Source organism: Athene cunicularia (genome assembly GCF_003259725.1).
Source record: "Athene cunicularia isolate RWA chromosome 14 unlocalized genomic scaffold, athCun1 chr14_part1, whole genome shotgun sequence".
NCBI classification, from domain to species: Eukaryota; Metazoa; Chordata; class Aves; order Strigiformes; family Strigidae; genus Athene; species Athene cunicularia.
Window position 1 is genome coordinate 16,118,611 of NW_020799118.1, and position 16,087 is coordinate 16,134,697.

The window sequence follows — 16,087 nt, forward strand, 5'->3', positions numbered from 1 at the left end:
GGGGGGGGGAATGACTCCTGGGTTGGCGCTTCTGTTCCCGAGTTTGATGTTCCCTGCAAACAAGCCTGTAAATGCTCAGGAGCCGCTTTGGAAGTCACCTGCCCCCGCCTCAGTGGGGCTTGGGAATGCTGGGTCCCAGCTGGGGGGGACAACGCTCGCCCTGCTTCCCCAGCCGCCCCGCAGCCCCCCAGCCCCCAGCAGGGACCCAGCTGGGACAGGAAAGGGGGCCGAGCTGTAAGTCCTGACATTTGAATCTGTTTCGGGTCTGGGTGGAGTGGGCAGGGGGTGGAAGGCACTGGGGGTGGCAGAGGGTCTCACTGCGGGTCTGGCCATGGGAAGAAACCCGTCCCCCCCAATGACCTGGAGGGGGAAACATTCCGTCTGTTAAAAGCTGCCTTCTCCCGTCAGTTTTGCACTCTCCCAAAAAACAGCCCAGGTGTCCCGTGGTGCCTGGGGAAGCCGGGTGCTGTGCCACAGCCAGGGGCTCGGCCGGGGGGCAGCAGCCAGTACCCGGACAGGGCACGTGCAAACTGTGGGAACGGGCAGAGAAACCACTGGATGCAGGGACGCGATCATTTCCAAGTGATGCTCTTTGATTCAACCCGCCAGTCTCTTTGCAAGCCTCGTAACTCCTTCTTATTAAAGGCGCTCGGCACCGGGGAGGTCATATGGGGCCTTTCTGCTTGGGTTGCTCTCCTAATGACATGTCCGATTGCCTTCGCTGGGAATTTGCTCACGCGAGTCTCTGACAATAGAAAGTTTCTGGTGGATTTTGGACGGTTTCCCCGTGACCGTGTGGTGGGTTGCAGAGGTCTGACTTTTCTTCCTACTGAAAAATGAAGCAATGTGTTGGAAACCAGCCTGGGCAGGCACAGGGTGCAGATTAATTTTAATGTATTTGTGTTTGTATAATAATCAAGAAGAGCAATTATTTTCTGCAGGCTTGGAGACATGATAAGTATTTGCAATTATGAACAAGAAGTACAAACAGAGGGGAAGGGTAAAAATTAGCAGTAAGACAATATTATCCATTTCTTCTGTATTTTTTTTTCCTTTAAATCCTTCTTAATCAAAGGGAAAACTAAACTGAGCTGCTGAACTGTTGGAGGAGGTTAATTACTGAAATGTTTAATTGGTGTTGACTAGGAATATACTTTCTCACACCAGAGAATGTGTGTTTACAGTAATTTTAGCAATTAAATCAAGAGGTCATATAACGAGAAACTGTTCACAGCAATCAAAGGTGGTTTTTTTTTAAAAAAAAAAAAAAAGGACAAGGAAATCAGGTCAGTAAGTCCCAGATGTGTATCATAGTTGTGGCAAATCCTGGGACTAGGATGGGGAGAGATGTTGGGTATGTGTCGGGTTCTGCCTGCACGGCTGCATGGGGTCACCCCGCTCTCACCCCATCCTGCTCAACCACCTCCACGAGGAGGATTTGGGTTCCCCTCTGTGAAAATCCATGATGGGCGGTTGTGGATGTGTCATCCCCTTGGGTCTTTTCTGGAGCCCCCAGGCATTTCAGAGTCCTGCCCAATCCAGAGGCAGTTTAGGTTTGAAGGGGGGAGGCAGAAAGTCACCCCCCTTCCCACACAGGCATCTTCAAGACTTTCACAGCAGCGGCTGCTTCTGACATCATTGGCCCAGAACCCTCCAGTGCTGCCGACACGCAGTGCCGGGCAGCCCAGGACCGCAGAAAGGCGGCCGCACAGCCGCTTCCCGTGGTCCCGCGGCACAGCACAGGTTAATGAGCTGCCTTCCCCGCTTCATGCACCAGCTAATAACATCCCTGAGTAAAGTCCCGGTGGCTTCGCCTCAGGCCGTTATTACTCCTTCTGGTCATTCCTTGGCCAGTACAGACCTTGCTGGGTGATTTTGTGGCCGTTACCTGCCCGCTCAGCACTTCAGCCCCTGCCTTCAGCCACATCCCTGTGCTGCAGCCCAAATGCTGCCCGTGGTGCGGGGCCAGGGTCTGAGCTGCTCTGCCCTTCTTTTTTGGGGAGAGGAGCTGGGAACACAGGGACCACCAGGCAGCATCACCCTGGGGGCCACCTTGATCTGTATTAAAAAAAATCCAACCAAACACCCTTATCAAGAAACAGGCAGAAGGCAGAGAGGTGGCCGCTGCCTGCAGGTGAGCCCACAGCGTCACAAATGTGACTTCAGAGACTAAGTGTGTGTTTGGGGAGGGGGGAACCTCCCTGAAAAGTGGCTGCAAAGAGGAGCTCTGCCTGCTGTGCTCGGGGTGCCTGCTGGTCAGCCTCCTCCCGGGGCCATGTCCCTCCTGCTTCCCTCCTCTCTGCTGGGAGCATGTTAACCCCCAGGAAAAATCAGAGTTTCTCTCCTGCAGACTTTGCAGGTCCCCCTGCCTGCTGGCCCAGAGCCAGGGCGGTCTCATCCCTGCGAGACGGCTTCTGCCTGCTTCAGCTCCTGCACCTTCACTGGAGTTGATCCCAACTGCCTGTTCCTCTCTGCAATTCCCTCTCTGTTCCCAGGCTCTCCCAATCAGCGGTAAACCATTTCCCCTTCAGCTTTTTATTTAGCTGCTGGAGTTGCTTGTGCTCACCTAAGGGCAGGGAGGCAGAAGCAGGGGAGGTTCTTAATCGGGGCCGTTTTGAAATGGGCTTTACAACAGGCTGGACTTAATGGATGTGATCACCAAACTGCACTGGTGCCTCAGTCCGTACTGCACACACCGCTGCCAGACTGGTGCATCAACACCCCCACCAGTTTAGTTTATCAGCTTTTACCTTAAATATACTCAGTCCTTGGCAGGTGGCAGTTCCTTGGTGGCTGGTTAGACCTTCTCAGGATGTGAACATTTCCCTTGCTGGCTGCATCCTAAAATTGCCAGTTGTCAGTGCCAGGAGTTGGCAGACTGAGAGCAACATTCTCTTGGATTTGGGTACAGCATTGCAACAGCCCCCCCTTTTCTAGGGATGATTGAAATCATTGTCCCATATTGACCATGTTTTGGCTAAAAGGAGATCTGCCCTCTAACCTAGAGGAGGGGGGATCTTTTGGGGATTGCTCTGGGACAGCCAGGATTCCAGACGAGAATAAGGAGAGGTGCACTCTGTCTGTGCCAAGGTCTGTCCCCCACTCCCTGTTGTCCCCTCTCCTGCTCTCCCCTGCCCACCCCTGCTCTCCCCACCTGGCAGGAGGGTCCAAGCAGGAGGGAGGGAGCAAATGAGTGTGTCTGCTAGTAGGTCCATGTCCCAAGGATGCACTCAGGAAGGCTCTTTGGCTGCATGGGGTGATCCCAAATGAGGCTGCCACCAGCAGGACACTGCTTGGGAAGCCTGCGGGGACGCTGACCCATCTCAGAAAGTCCCAAGCAGGTCAGCTGCAGGACAGCCAAGCAATCATCTGGGCACTGCTTGCTCCATCCCACACTCTGCTGAGATGTGCAGAGGTCCCTGCAGGGACGCAATGGCCCCTGGCTCAAGGTGCTCTGTGGCACAAGTGGCTCAGACCCATCATGGAGCATCCAGCATGGGCCAGGCTCATCCTGGGCTCTGGGAAGGCTCTGAAGCAAGTCCTCTTCAAAGTCCTTTACAGTCTCATGAATGACGAGAAGAAGCCAGGGTGAATTTACCAGGGGCAAATCATGCCAGAACTGCATGACTGCCTTCTTCAAGGAGGCAACTGCCTGCCTAGATAAGGGGAGAGAAAGGGATGTTGTTTATGTGACCTTAGCAGGGCCCCTGACATGGTCTCCTGCAGTATCCTCATGGACAAATTGTAAACATAAGGACAACTTGCTGGACTGCCAGGCTCAAGGGATTGTGCTGAGCAATGCAAAGTGCAGCACCTGGCTGGAGAAACGGTCTGGCAATGACCTGCTGGAGCTCAGCAAAGAGAAGTATGAAGTCCTGCATCTGGGATGGAGCAACTCTGTGAAGCAGGACACGTTCAGGGTCAACTGGCTGAAAAACATCTTTGCAGGAAAGGAGCCATGTCCATCACATGAGCAGAGCCAGAACTTTGTCTGCCAGGAGCTGGACCAAGAGAGGAGAGGATGGAGGAGGCCCTGAAGAAAGCAGGAAGCATTCAATGGGGACATGAAGACATGGATGGGAAAGGCTGAGGCAAGTGGTTGTGATGTCCATGTGTGCAGATCCTTTTCTGTAGCAAAGGCAACAAGGCAAGTGAGGATACAGCAATTGACACATAGTGTTGGACTGCAAGGGAGGAGGTGGGCAGCCAGAGTAGAAGTGAAGGCTCTGTCCCCATCCTCAGAGGAAACTGGATGGATTTGAGTTGGAATAAGGTGAATTTTCTGGTTGAAAGATAGAGACGGATTCAGTGGAGCAGGACACCTAGGAAGCTAGTACAACCACAGGAGGTATATTGTGGAAGAGAGCTCAGGATGTGAGAAAGGTTATGTCAAGATGGAAACCTTTGGCCACCTTTGGTGTGTCTTAGGAGACACGATGAGAGCTGGGCTCTGCTAGGCCAGCAAAAACCAAAGCAGAGGAGATCTCCTTCCTTTCTTATCATTCCCATCCCCAGCACATTTAAAGAGTGTGAACCGTCCAAGAATAAATGGAAAGGGAAAAGGAGGAGAATGTTTCTAAGTACTGGTGCAGAGAAACTTGACTGAAGAGGTTTGGAAAGATCATGGAGCCCTGGGACAAGAGATGACAAAATGCATCTCGTTGTGTGACAGAGCTCATTTCTTTGCAGGTGCGGTGGCAGGGTGCACTGTGTCCATATCCAGCCTGGGACCTGTGCTTGCGATGAGGCAGAAGAGATGATCTAATGTCCATGTCCACACTGAGGACTCTCACATGGTTAGGTCTGTGGTGGGAGGAAGAGATGGATTTTGGGAATCGGCAGAGCTGAGCCCCACATTGCCCTGCTCAGACTGCTGTCTGTGTACCCCAGCACACGGGAGGGGATGGGCCCAGGTGACGAGGAGGAAGGGGCTTCTGGAGATGCGCCACCATCCCCAAAGGTCTGCCCGGAGGGAGGCTGAGAGGGCACCTCCCAGGGCAGTGGTCACAGGCAGTGGGACACCGTCCTGGGCTGTCAGGCCAGCAACAGAATGAGAAAACTGTAAGGGAAAGCAACTTCAGAGGTCACAGTATGTGGAAGAAGTTATGGAAATGTTTCATATGCAACGTATCATATGTCCAGCTCGAAGTGACTACATCAAACACCCTTACGGCCCCTGGGAACACTGAGAAGGTAGCACTGTGGCACCATTTGGACCTCCAGGAGCCCTGAACATCACAGACATGACACAGACTTTACCACGCAGGAGAGCTGGACTGTGCCTTCCTATTCCAGCTACATGCACTTCTCAGGCACCCCCCATTTCTCTCCAGATATTGATCTTCTTCCTCTGCTCACCATGCCACGCCATCTCCTCTGCATATCCTTGAGTGCCAGCCATGCTGCTGACCCCCCTGCTTTGCACACAGCCACTTTCCCCTCTACCCAGCTGCACATTTCCATTTGGAGACTGATGTTGTCTTCACAGATTTGGAGGTCTGTTTGCCATTGAGCCACTGACTCCACGTCTGGGAGCCTGTGGGGGCTCCATTAGCAGGTAGAAGTGGAGGTGGAGGAAGACGTAGAAAACGCTTGTAGTGGAGCTCAGGCACAAGCTTGTGCGGGTGGTTGATATAATGTGGTGAGACAGTCTTACATCTCCTCACGAGGAGGTGTACATCTCTTACCCTGAAGGGCTTGCAGCAGGAAAGGCTGTGGTAGGAAAGCGTTTTGCGGTGGAGAACCCTCACATTTCTGGAGAGTAGCCTGGAGGCTTTGATGGCCTGATCTCATCTCTCAAGGAGCCTGTGAGTTGTGCTGTGTGTGTCACAGGCAGAAGACAATGACTCCGACCCATTGTCACTTGGCTGAACACTTGCCACCACGTGTACCTTTCATAGGATGCTGGGGTTGCCCCGGGGAGTCTTCAGGCTAACTGAGATCCAGGGAGAGACAGCTGCTTTTGGGGGATGGAGTCTAGAAGCAGAGAAGCCCAAGAGAGGTGAAAGACATAGAAACACCTCTTGAAGAAGCACACAGAAGAAGGGAGCAAATTTTGACCCCAAATTAGGGAAGACTTGCATGTGTGAAGGTACCGTGGCTCTGGCACACGGCAGGGAGTGAGTTCATCATGTGGCCTGACGTACACTCCAAGGTTGGGCAGGTGGTCCTGGACACCCCGCACATCAAAAGGTAGCAGTGCTTACAAAGATGGAGCCACCTCATGTCTGGGCTGGTGTTTGAGAACAGTTACAGACTGGCTTTGGGCCTGCAGGTGGCCCTCAACAAAAGCTGCCTGTGAAGGGAACACGAGCTTTTCCAACCAGAAACTCCAGATTCCTCTGAAGGTTGGAAAACTAAAGGTTGGGAATCCAAATGCTATCAGATTTTTTAGACCATGACTCTGATTTTGGCTTGTCCCCAGGGTGTGAAGCACATGGTTTGGTCCACACATGGAGACATGCAGCTGGCCATGAAGAATCCTCCTAGCAGCAGAGCCACACTGAGCTATGGGACATGGGTCACAGCCTCTGGGACTTGCACACAAAGACGTGGTGGGTGGGCAGACATGGAAAGATTGGCAATTTGGGGCAGATGGGAAACCCCAGGCCCTTCTGGGAAGAGAAGAGATTTTGGTGCAACAATTGAGAGCAAGCCAGAGGAAGGCACATCTCAAGGTGGGAATAGTGTCACAGCTGCTGATGTAGGGACCCCCGAAGGCAGAGGTAGCAGGATGGCCTCACACAGTCTCTTTACAAGAGCAGTTCAGCACACAGCCACCGTATGGGGTGAGGTTTGGGAGCTGCAGAGCTCTCAGGCCCCACCAGCCAAGCTTCCCTCCTCTTGCCAAATTCCTGCTGCTTTGCCATGGCCAACTGCTCTCATCCAAGCTTCCAATAAAGCTTAAAAGCTCAAATCACACAACCCCAGGCTATGAAAACAAAAAGGGACCCAATATCCACTAATAGCCAAGCAGCCCTCGCGGCAAAAGCATGTAGCGTAGGGAAAGTGTTTTGCATTGATCGGTGGCTCCCCGCTGCCACCCGCTCCCCTCCCCGCGATGCCTGTCCGCCTGCTCCAGCCTTGGCGCTGGTGAAAAAGCGGTAATACCCCATGGGAAGAACTGGAATGGGAGAGTCTGGATAATGGCAGGAAAGCGATGGTTTGTGGAGTTAGTGTGAGATCCCATAGAAAAGTCTCTCTCCCCCTGATCCTCAGTGTAGCACGTGTCTAGCACAGTTATCAGCCCTGGGGTGGCAATTGCTGCCAACAAATAGCCATATTGAGGCCACACAGAGTGGAGTGATGCTGAGCCCCGGGAGCATGAGCAACCTGGCAGCCCAGAAGGAAGCAGCTGGGTGGATGTAAGTGCAGGGAAGAGTTGTCCCTGCAGCTGGTGCTGGGCATGCAGGGGACCACAAATGACCGCAGGGTAGGACCAGCTCATGAAAGACCACAGGAGCCTGCAGCTGCAGGATGGGGTGTGAGACAGAAGGTTCATCCCAGCATCAGTGAGTGGACAAGAACTTCAGCATCTTTCTTGAGGCCCTTCCTCCATGCCACGTCTGGGAAAGGTTGAGGGCAGCCAATTTCTATGGGAGCGTTGCGGCTCCCTGGCAGCATATACACAGCACTGGAGGACTCAGAGGACAGTGGCAAAGAAGGAAGGACATCAGTTTGTGAGATGGGGTCTTTGTTCCAGCCAGAAAAACCCTTGGGGGTCTGCAAAAGCAGATCAGGACAAGTTCACAGTGGTAGAGCTTCTGCGGTAGACACACACACTGCAGAAGACCCGTCTTTGAACCAGACTTCTGCACTTCAGAAAAGTCTTTTTGTCTCTCCCCCTCCTGAGTGATGGGTGTGGGTATGCCTATCTGTAGGTGGAGATGGCTGCAGTGCTGGTTTGTATTGGTACAGGAAACCTGCCCGAAGGAGCCTCTTCCTGCAAATGGCTACTGCAGTCCTGGAGGAGGCTCAGGGAAGGGGAAGAGGTCTAGAAGGGTATGGCCCTATGTCCAGCTTCAGTCTGGAAAGGACATGGTGAAGTAGGGGTGTGATGGTGAAGCAGGGGTGTGATGGTGAACCATGTGGCAGGAGGATGGACAGGGACCATGGTTGCTACTTCCTCCAGACAAAGAGTTGGGGGGCATCAAAGGAAACTTGTGGGGACCAGCAAGCTTAAGGATGAAGCTCTGTGTGGTGTGCTGGGAACTCCCCGCTGCAGGATGCATTTGGGGGCTGAACATTTCCACAGCTCAAGAGGAACCCATGCAGATTCATGGTGGGGAGGACCACTGCTGTCTGCTGCAGGTCTGCTGTAGGGATGCGCTGTGATGACTGAGGGTTTAGGAAAATTGGAGCAGTCCTGTAGATGCTTGCCCTATATCCTGGGCACCCGCTTTTGACTGTTATTAGGGACATGAGCTAGATGGACTTTCGATGTGATCCAGTTCAGCTGCCGTGACGGCTGCATGTACTTCCCTGCATCCCTGTGTCTGGAGCTTGGGCTGGAGTTGGGATTTTTTTCCATACTGGAGCACCGGGAACTGCAGAGCTCATTCCTGGGCATCTCTCCCTTCTTCCTTCCCTTTGTCTCTCCCTCCCTTTCTTCTCCCCTTGCCGCTCCACTCCCTCCATCTGACCGTGGCCCCCCTCCCCTCAGCGGTCCTGAGGAGGAGAGCAGGGATGCTGCAATTCCCAGGCACAGGTGCTTGGTCCCTGCTGCGCGCTGCCCCCAGGCACGGCCCCCACCGCCACAGCTGACAGCCCACTGGAAATAATGTGTTGTGGCAGAGAGAGACTCAGCAGACCACAAAGATCTGCTGGTGCGGGAACTGCTCAGCAACCAGGAGCCACAATGCCTGTCTCCCAGCTCCACAGGGTCTGATCCGGCTCTGGGAATGCCTCCGCTCTGCTGGAGCCTGCCTGGCTCACACACGGGGCACTTTCCCACCCTCTCCCCTTCTTTTTCTTTGCTCTTTCCTCTTCCTCTCCCTTGCTGTTCTTCTCTGTAGCATTAGGGAGATGGAAGGTGCCTGTCCCGTGTGGGACTGCTCCCTGCCATCCCCTGCGTCACCGGGCACAGGAGGTGAACCAACGGCTTTCGCAGCAGTGTTGGAGGAGGAGGATCAGGTGTGCAGGAATGGAACAACCAGTTCCAGTCTCCCAGCAAAGATTTAATCTGCCTCTGGCATATAAACAGCAAATGTTTGTTCAACTGACCTGCAAACAGGCGGCATGCATCGCAGCGGGGCCGAAGCGCCCAGTTCCCCTCTCAGCCGCTCTTTCTTTCTTGCCCTCTAGCAGGGCAGATGTACAGGGAGATGGGGCAGGGGACCAGGACACAGCCACATCCAGGGTACTTGGGGCACCCCAGGCTTAGTGGCTGGAGCCAGGGCGTGATGCTCAGATGGACCTCATCCTGCATAGCTGCTGCTGCATCCCTTCTGCTCCCGTGAGCATCGCAGCGGGTGTGCAGAGCTCTCACAGCTCACAGGCGTGATGCACACAGAAAGTGTCTGAGGGCTCAAGGACAAGCATGTCCCTCCGGGTAGGCGGGCAGGCTGTCACTCACTGCGGTGAACCTGCAGGCAGGAGGCCCTGAGCTCTGCCTGCACATCCCACTGCGAGGGGAGAAATCAGCCTTGGATGCTGCAGGCCAGGTCTGCTCCCTTGGAGCACCCCTCAAAATCCCAGGGGACACAGGTTCATTACAAGGGGACGTTTTTTCCTATTTTCTGCAAGACCAGATCTTAGTAGCAGGGTCAGCTACCAGCTCAACTGACATGTGGGCATGCAGAGGGCTCTGCCCAAACCCTGCCTGCAGCTCAGCCTATCCTGCAGGCTCCTGCACTGCGCTGGGGAAGCCACAGTACATCTTGTTCCCTGTCCCCAGGAAGAAAGTGGAAAGGGTCCTATGCAGGTAATTCCCTCTCCCCTCATGCAAATGCTCTCACCGTGCTCTCAAGGGAAGGTGGTCTTCCTCAGTGCCGGGGGTGAGGAGCCTGGGTAGCAGAGCATGGAGCATCCCTCAGCCAGCACAGCCACAGGTATGGGGCTGGTGGGACTGTCCCCAGGGCCACTGCTCCTGCAGGACACGTGGTGTTCCCGCCTGTGGCCAGAGCAGCGATGTGTACCCAGGGTGGGATGCTCAAGGGAGGAAGCAGGGGGCTGTGGGGCGAGCAGCCAGCCCCAAGGAGGTGGGCTCACCAAGGGCAGCCGTCTGCAGCAGGCGTGAACCCAGCCCCAGGAGGTGGAGAGCACAGCGCGGCCACATGGCAACCCACCTCCTGGCGTGGTGCTGCTGCCACATAAGCCCCTTCCAGGCCCATCCCACCCTGATCCCAGATTTTCAGCCCTTCTGTGCCCATCCTCCCTGGGAGCTGCAATGCTCCCCCAGCTCCATGGGAAAGCCCCCCAAGCCACATGCAGAGGGATGCGGGCTATGAGCGGTCTGGTGAGGAGCAATGCCCAATGCAGGGCCTTGGCCACTGCCTGGACCTGCCCCCGGGCAGCTCCTGGTCCTGGCTGCCCAAAGCCTCAGTGGCCCCAGTGCACAGAGATATGCTATTTCCCTTCCTATCCTGCAGAACTCATCTGCTTCTCCCCAAAAGCCAGGGAGCAGATTGTTTCCCCGAATGGCTCCAGCTGCTACATCAGGGCAATATGGAGGTGCTGCTGCCCCCCTTTCCTTCCCGGGCTGTGCTCCCCACACCACCCTGGCTGCGCGGTCTCCTGGGGTAGAGCTCTGCCCCAGGACCTGCTGTGGGGCGGGGGGAAGGATTTGGCCCTTGAGAAATGAGCCCCACCTACCCAGATTGAGCCCTCAAATTCACTGCCCTCCCCAGGAGAAACACAGGTTTTTAGTCTGATGGGGAGGAAGCCAGCAAGTCCCTCCAGGGCAAAGCAGCGTCTGGAGGGGTGACACAGGCATGTGTGTTGGTGTTGGGTGCCCTGCAACTGCAAGAGATTGCTGCTTGGCCATCTGCAGGGGAGCCCAATTTTGTGAGTGTGGAGCCTCTGCAGATCCAGCTCCTCTGGGAGATGAAGAGTCGGGGTGCTCTGCCCCCCTGCCTGCTCCCAGGGCAGGCGAGGTGATGGGCTGTGGGACAGGCATGACTCCACCATCCCCAGGGAGGCTGCAATGAGAAGCACACAAGGGCCAGTCCTGCATCGGGGGGCATCAGGAGATGTTTCCCAGACATTTCAGTCTTGGGGAAGACATGTGGAAGTGAGGAGGTGTTTTTTAGCCTGGACTGGTTTTCCAGACCAGATTACCCCTGTCCTGGCACAGGATGGGGACACAGATCAGGGTCAACCCCACGCAGCCAGGGAGGCAGAACGGCCCTTCCAACAGCCATTCCAGGTTAAAGGTAGTCAGTCCTCAGCCTCTCCCTGTTGCCTGTTCATCCCACCTCTTCGCACTGTGATCGCATGTTCATGTGTAGTAGGGTTGCAGGTATCTGCATTTAGCCCAGCTCTGCATCAGCTTTGGTGCATGAGCTTTGGAGTATCTCAGTCGGCTTCAGCACTGCAGCACCCCAGGAGACAGCAAAACTCAGTACAGCATTCAGGGATGTGGGCAGGTTTCTCTTTCAGTTCCTTGCTCTCAGCAGGGAAATCATCCCTGGGTTGGGCACAGGCTGCCCCAGGGAGGATCTGGATTGGCGTGTAGGTTGCCTGGGCACCACTTGAGGTGGTTTCGTTTCAACACCTTTAATAGTGTTTGTTTTCCTTTTTGTCTGGAGTGGCTTGACAGAAGAAGGTTAATAATAGGGGCAGCATGTACAGGCACACAATGGGGTTTGGGCAAAAATTCCATCTCTGGCCTGGGTTTAAATCCCAAACATGAGAGCTGCAGACCAAGGCCCCAGCAGCTTCGCTCCCTGCAGCCAGGAGGTGCCCATGGAGCAGAGCCATCTCCCCAGGGGAGCTGCAGACACAGCTCACCAGTTCATGTTGTCCTTCTTCCAGAGCACACAGTGGTTCCTGGAGAGGCGTGGGAAGATTCACACATCGTGCCCCTCCATTCCCACAAGAAGTCATCTCCAGATACCCGCTACCATGTCCAAGGACGACCTGGGCTGCAAGCTGACCTCGGTCTACAAGCACAAGGAGAGGAAGCCAAAAAAGCCTCACTACATCCCACGGCCATGGGGCAAGCCGTACAACTACAAATGTTTCCAGTGCCCCTTCACCTGCATGGAGAAGTCCCACCTCTACAACCACATGAAGTACAGCCTGTGCAAGAACTCCCTCTCCCTCCTCATTGAGTCCGACTGGCCCTACAAGAAGGGTAATCTGCTCCACCCAGAGCTGCGGCTCCTGCACGCAACAGAGTCCTCCCGCCTGCGCGGGCGGCGGGACGAGCAGGAGACCTGTGACTCCTCAGCCATGTTGGGAGGGTCAGTTAGGACCAAGCAGGCCTCTGGCAGGGACGACCATGAGGACAAGCCAATGTCAGGGGTGGAGATCCTGCCTGCTGAAGGGGCTGGTGAAGAAGGTAGCCCGTTCCAAGAGGAGGAAGAGGATGTTGCTGGCCTGTTGAGGGAGATGGATGCAGGGGAGAAGAAAGAGAAAAATGAAGAGACAGGTTGCCAAGGTGATCCAGCTGAACCAGAAGTGAACACTTTGGTCTTTGGTTTCAAGAACAAGAGGGATAAGCCTTGCAAGGAGGTGGAGCCCGACTTCATCATCACAGATGTCTTCTCTCTCAAGAACCACGTCATGAAAAGCAGGGAAATGGCCTCCCCAGACCTAGATGCTAAGCCAAAGCATTGCAAAGTGCCAAAGAAATGCCTGGCCAGCAGCGGGATCCTCATGGAGCAGTGGAAGCTGGTGGCAAATGGGCAAAGGAGAAACACACCTGAGGTCTCCCCACCTTGTACTGACAACAACATCATCCCATGCTACCCTCCTCCAGCCTACAGTGACTACCACGAACCTCAGGGCCTCAACCTCTCACTGCTGGGTATTAACTACCCATTAAACCCCAGTCTCTTCTCCTACCTGAGCCCCACTATGGCCAACAGTGCTACGACACACCCACACTTGGCTCAGCTGCCCTTCCTGGCCTCCACAGCCCAGCTGATGCACCCACATGCCTCCCACTTCCAGCCTCTGCAGAGCCCCGAGCGCTCAGCCTTCCTTCCCCGCTTCTACTACCCCTTGCTCTTCGACCACACCTTCGGCTCCACTGAAAGCAAGATGTCCTCCAGCAAGCCAGAAGCCCAGCAACTGGTGGGTTCTGTCATGCCCACACCACCACAAGCCAAACCTCCCAGTGAGCCAACCAAACCAGGGCTGCTGAAGGTACCAGTTCTGAAGACAGGTTTTCCTTGGTCCAAAGGTGTCAGAGAGGAACCAGCCCCTGAGCTCAACCACCCTGCCACGCTGGGGCAAGAAGAAGAGGAGAAATGGCTGTCCCAAGAGAAGGAAAGCAACGCAGCTTTAGGCCTCAGCAACCTACGCAAAAAGCCAGCCACTGACATCTACCAAACCATGGTGGGGATGAAAGATGGTGCTTTTGCCCCCAGCAGCATCCGGAAGACAGAGTTACCAGTGGTGACCTGTTTGGAGACCAGCAGTCCTCCAGGTAACTCCCTGAAGAGGAAGTTCACTGCCAGTGGGCTTGATTTGATAGGACCTGAAAGGCTGATGCCTGGAAAAGTCAGCTACCAGAGCAGGTAAGTTGCCTCTGATATCTCTGCCTCTTCCTCACCTTTGGTTGGCCCTAAACATCATCTTCATATCCCATCATATTACTGATCCCCCCACTTGCCTCTAAATCATGAGATATGAGTCTCCAAGGGCTGAGCACACTCCAGGCTGGTGGTCCACACCAATACCCACTCAGAGCAGGGCTTTCTGCTCTCCAGGAGGAAAGGACCTGAGCAGCATTCAGGTGCATCCCAGCACCTGGGCTATGTCATCATTTGCTGTCCGTTCCTTTCCCCTGTTTTATACAGAGCCAGAAGTGATGTGGTGTCTGTGCAGTGTGGACCTGTGCTCCCCATGCACCAGGAAATCTCCTCTTGGGTCCCCAGATATTCCAGGCTTGCTGGAAAAATCATTGCCTATTTTTAAACATACACATTTGCATTCCTTTGATTTGCCTTCTGGCTTCAAAGTCCAGAGGGAGGGTCACATTTCCAAACATTTCCTTTTACCTGGGGCTAGAAATGTGCACAGTTCCTTTTAAGAAAATTTCAGTTCCTCCCCTGGTTGTGCAAGTCCAGCTGTGGCTCCAAGAAAAATGTCACTGTAAAACTCACTGCTTTTGGCACCTGGAGGAGCTTTCTCTGTAGAGGCTCTCCATGGTTTTCTATCTCCACCTGCCTCTTCCCTGCTCTCAGGCTGGCTGGAGAGATCCCCTCCAACTGGGCCTTCAGGACTGTGGAATGGTCATTTCCATCAACATTCTTCTGTGCTCCAAGAAGAAGGAGAATCCAGGTTTGACTAGCTGAGGTGGCATCACTTATCAGCACCATCTCTCCAGACTAGTCTCTCTGTTGGTGGGTGTCACGAAATAGCGTGTGTCAGGGTCCATCCACCCCCTGGGAGAACAATGCCAAGAGCAGGTCCAGCCAGGGCTCTGCATGCTCAGACCAAAGCCCTTCCTGGAAGGGCATCATGCTGGCAGCAGGCAGTGGAGGAACTCTGGATGAATCTGGCAATGCTGGCCCTGGAGATATGCCCAAGGATTTTCCTATCTCTTTCCCTACTGATTGTATCCACTTCTTCTCTGCAGTGGTTCAAGGGCCAACCCTGGTCACATCCCCAAAGCCCTGGACCAGTGGCACACAGAAGTCCTCGCAGGCCGGCCTGAGGAACTGGAGAGGGGCAATGACACTGAAGTTCTTCCCTCTGTGGGTGCTGGCCTGGACCATGGCCTCTGCAAGCAGAGCAGACCCCAAGAGGCTTCTGCCACCATGACAGACTCTGAGGCTACAACTGTGCTTATCGGGGACCTGTCCAAAACCTTAGAGGAGTACCAAGAGGTGGAGAAGAAACTGTCTGATCTGGCAAAGGAGGACACCCCCGGGCAGAAAGAGCTGAGGGACCAGCTGGTCAAAATCCGAAGGGAGCTCTACCACATCCACCAGGCGCTGGAGAAAGCCACCAAACCCCACGAGGGGCCTCTGGACCTCTCGGTGAAGAGATCCTCTGAAGGTACAGAGAAGATCCAGCAGGCCAAGAAGGAGTCCTGCAACACGAGCCTGGGAAGTGAGAAGCTCCACAGCAAAGACCAAGGGGCCCTCAACAAATGTATGGCCACTGGGGAGGCTGGAGATGGGGAATGTCTCCCAAACTGCCTCCTGGAGGCTGAGAACAAGACCATCGACCTGCTGATCAAGATGAGCCGCTCTGAGAGCCTCCGGGCATCCTCCTCTGAGGCCCACCTGGGTGCTGTAATCAAGGCCGAGGTCCTGCCGCTCACCATGCCACTGGAACTCCGGCACGTGATGGAGCCCTACTACAGCCGTACCACCAAGTGCGAGGCAGACTCCAGTGTCCTGCTTTGCTCCGATGGCAGATCCAGCACCACCCAGGGCCCTCAGCTCCCAGTCACCACTGAGGACGGGCCCCTGGGCTGCCGGGCCATGCAGCGCTCCCTGTCCTGCAGCCTTCCCAGCGAGACAGACGCAGTGTGTGTCCACAGCCCTCTGCATGCTGACCCCTAAATCCACCGTGCTTGATAGCTCGTGGATCTCACTGACCACCTCATGCTTCACCTTCCTTGTGTCCCATCTCTCCACTCCCCCTCTTCCCCATGAATAAAAGTGTAACCACTGCCTGGCTGGGGCCATGTTGAAGGGGGTCTTCTGGCTGACTCCACAAGGTGTAAAAAAACAATCCCTATTCTACCCCAGTGTCAAGAACGGTGCTCTTAGGCTCTGCATGCTCCACAGCCTCAGCTCCCTGGTCCTGGAGCTCCCTTCAAAAGGCAATTCGCTAGCAGGCAAAAAAAGAAAACTGCTAAAAGCACCAAGCTTTCAACAGAAGGCTCATCCAGCCTTCTCATCAGAGACACTCAGGGACTTTTGCAACCCAGCTCCCATGATCTGTGGACAGGGGAGGAACCACA

General features: G+C 54.8%; 1 protein-coding gene across 3 annotated transcripts in view; it reads left to right on the top strand.

Annotated features, from left to right (window-relative positions):
- PRR35 (proline rich 35) overlaps positions 1-15,844 on the top strand; it is a 22,060-nt gene extending 6,216 nt beyond the window's left edge. For 2 of the 3 annotated variants that reach the window (XM_026859079.1, XM_026859078.1), the window contains 2 exons: positions 11,974-13,685; positions 14,750-15,844. In XM_026859079.1, the coding sequence (XP_026714880.1) occupies positions 12,064-13,685; positions 14,750-15,683 (2,556 nt within the window). In that variant the 5' untranslated portion in view covers positions 11,974-12,063 and the 3' untranslated portion in view covers positions 15,684-15,844. Of the gene's footprint in view, positions 1-9,895; positions 9,923-11,973; positions 13,686-14,749 lie in introns of those variants that run through there. The other variant, XM_026859077.1, reaches the window with a different exon arrangement.
- The last annotated feature ends 243 nt before the right edge of the window (positions 15,845-16,087 follow it).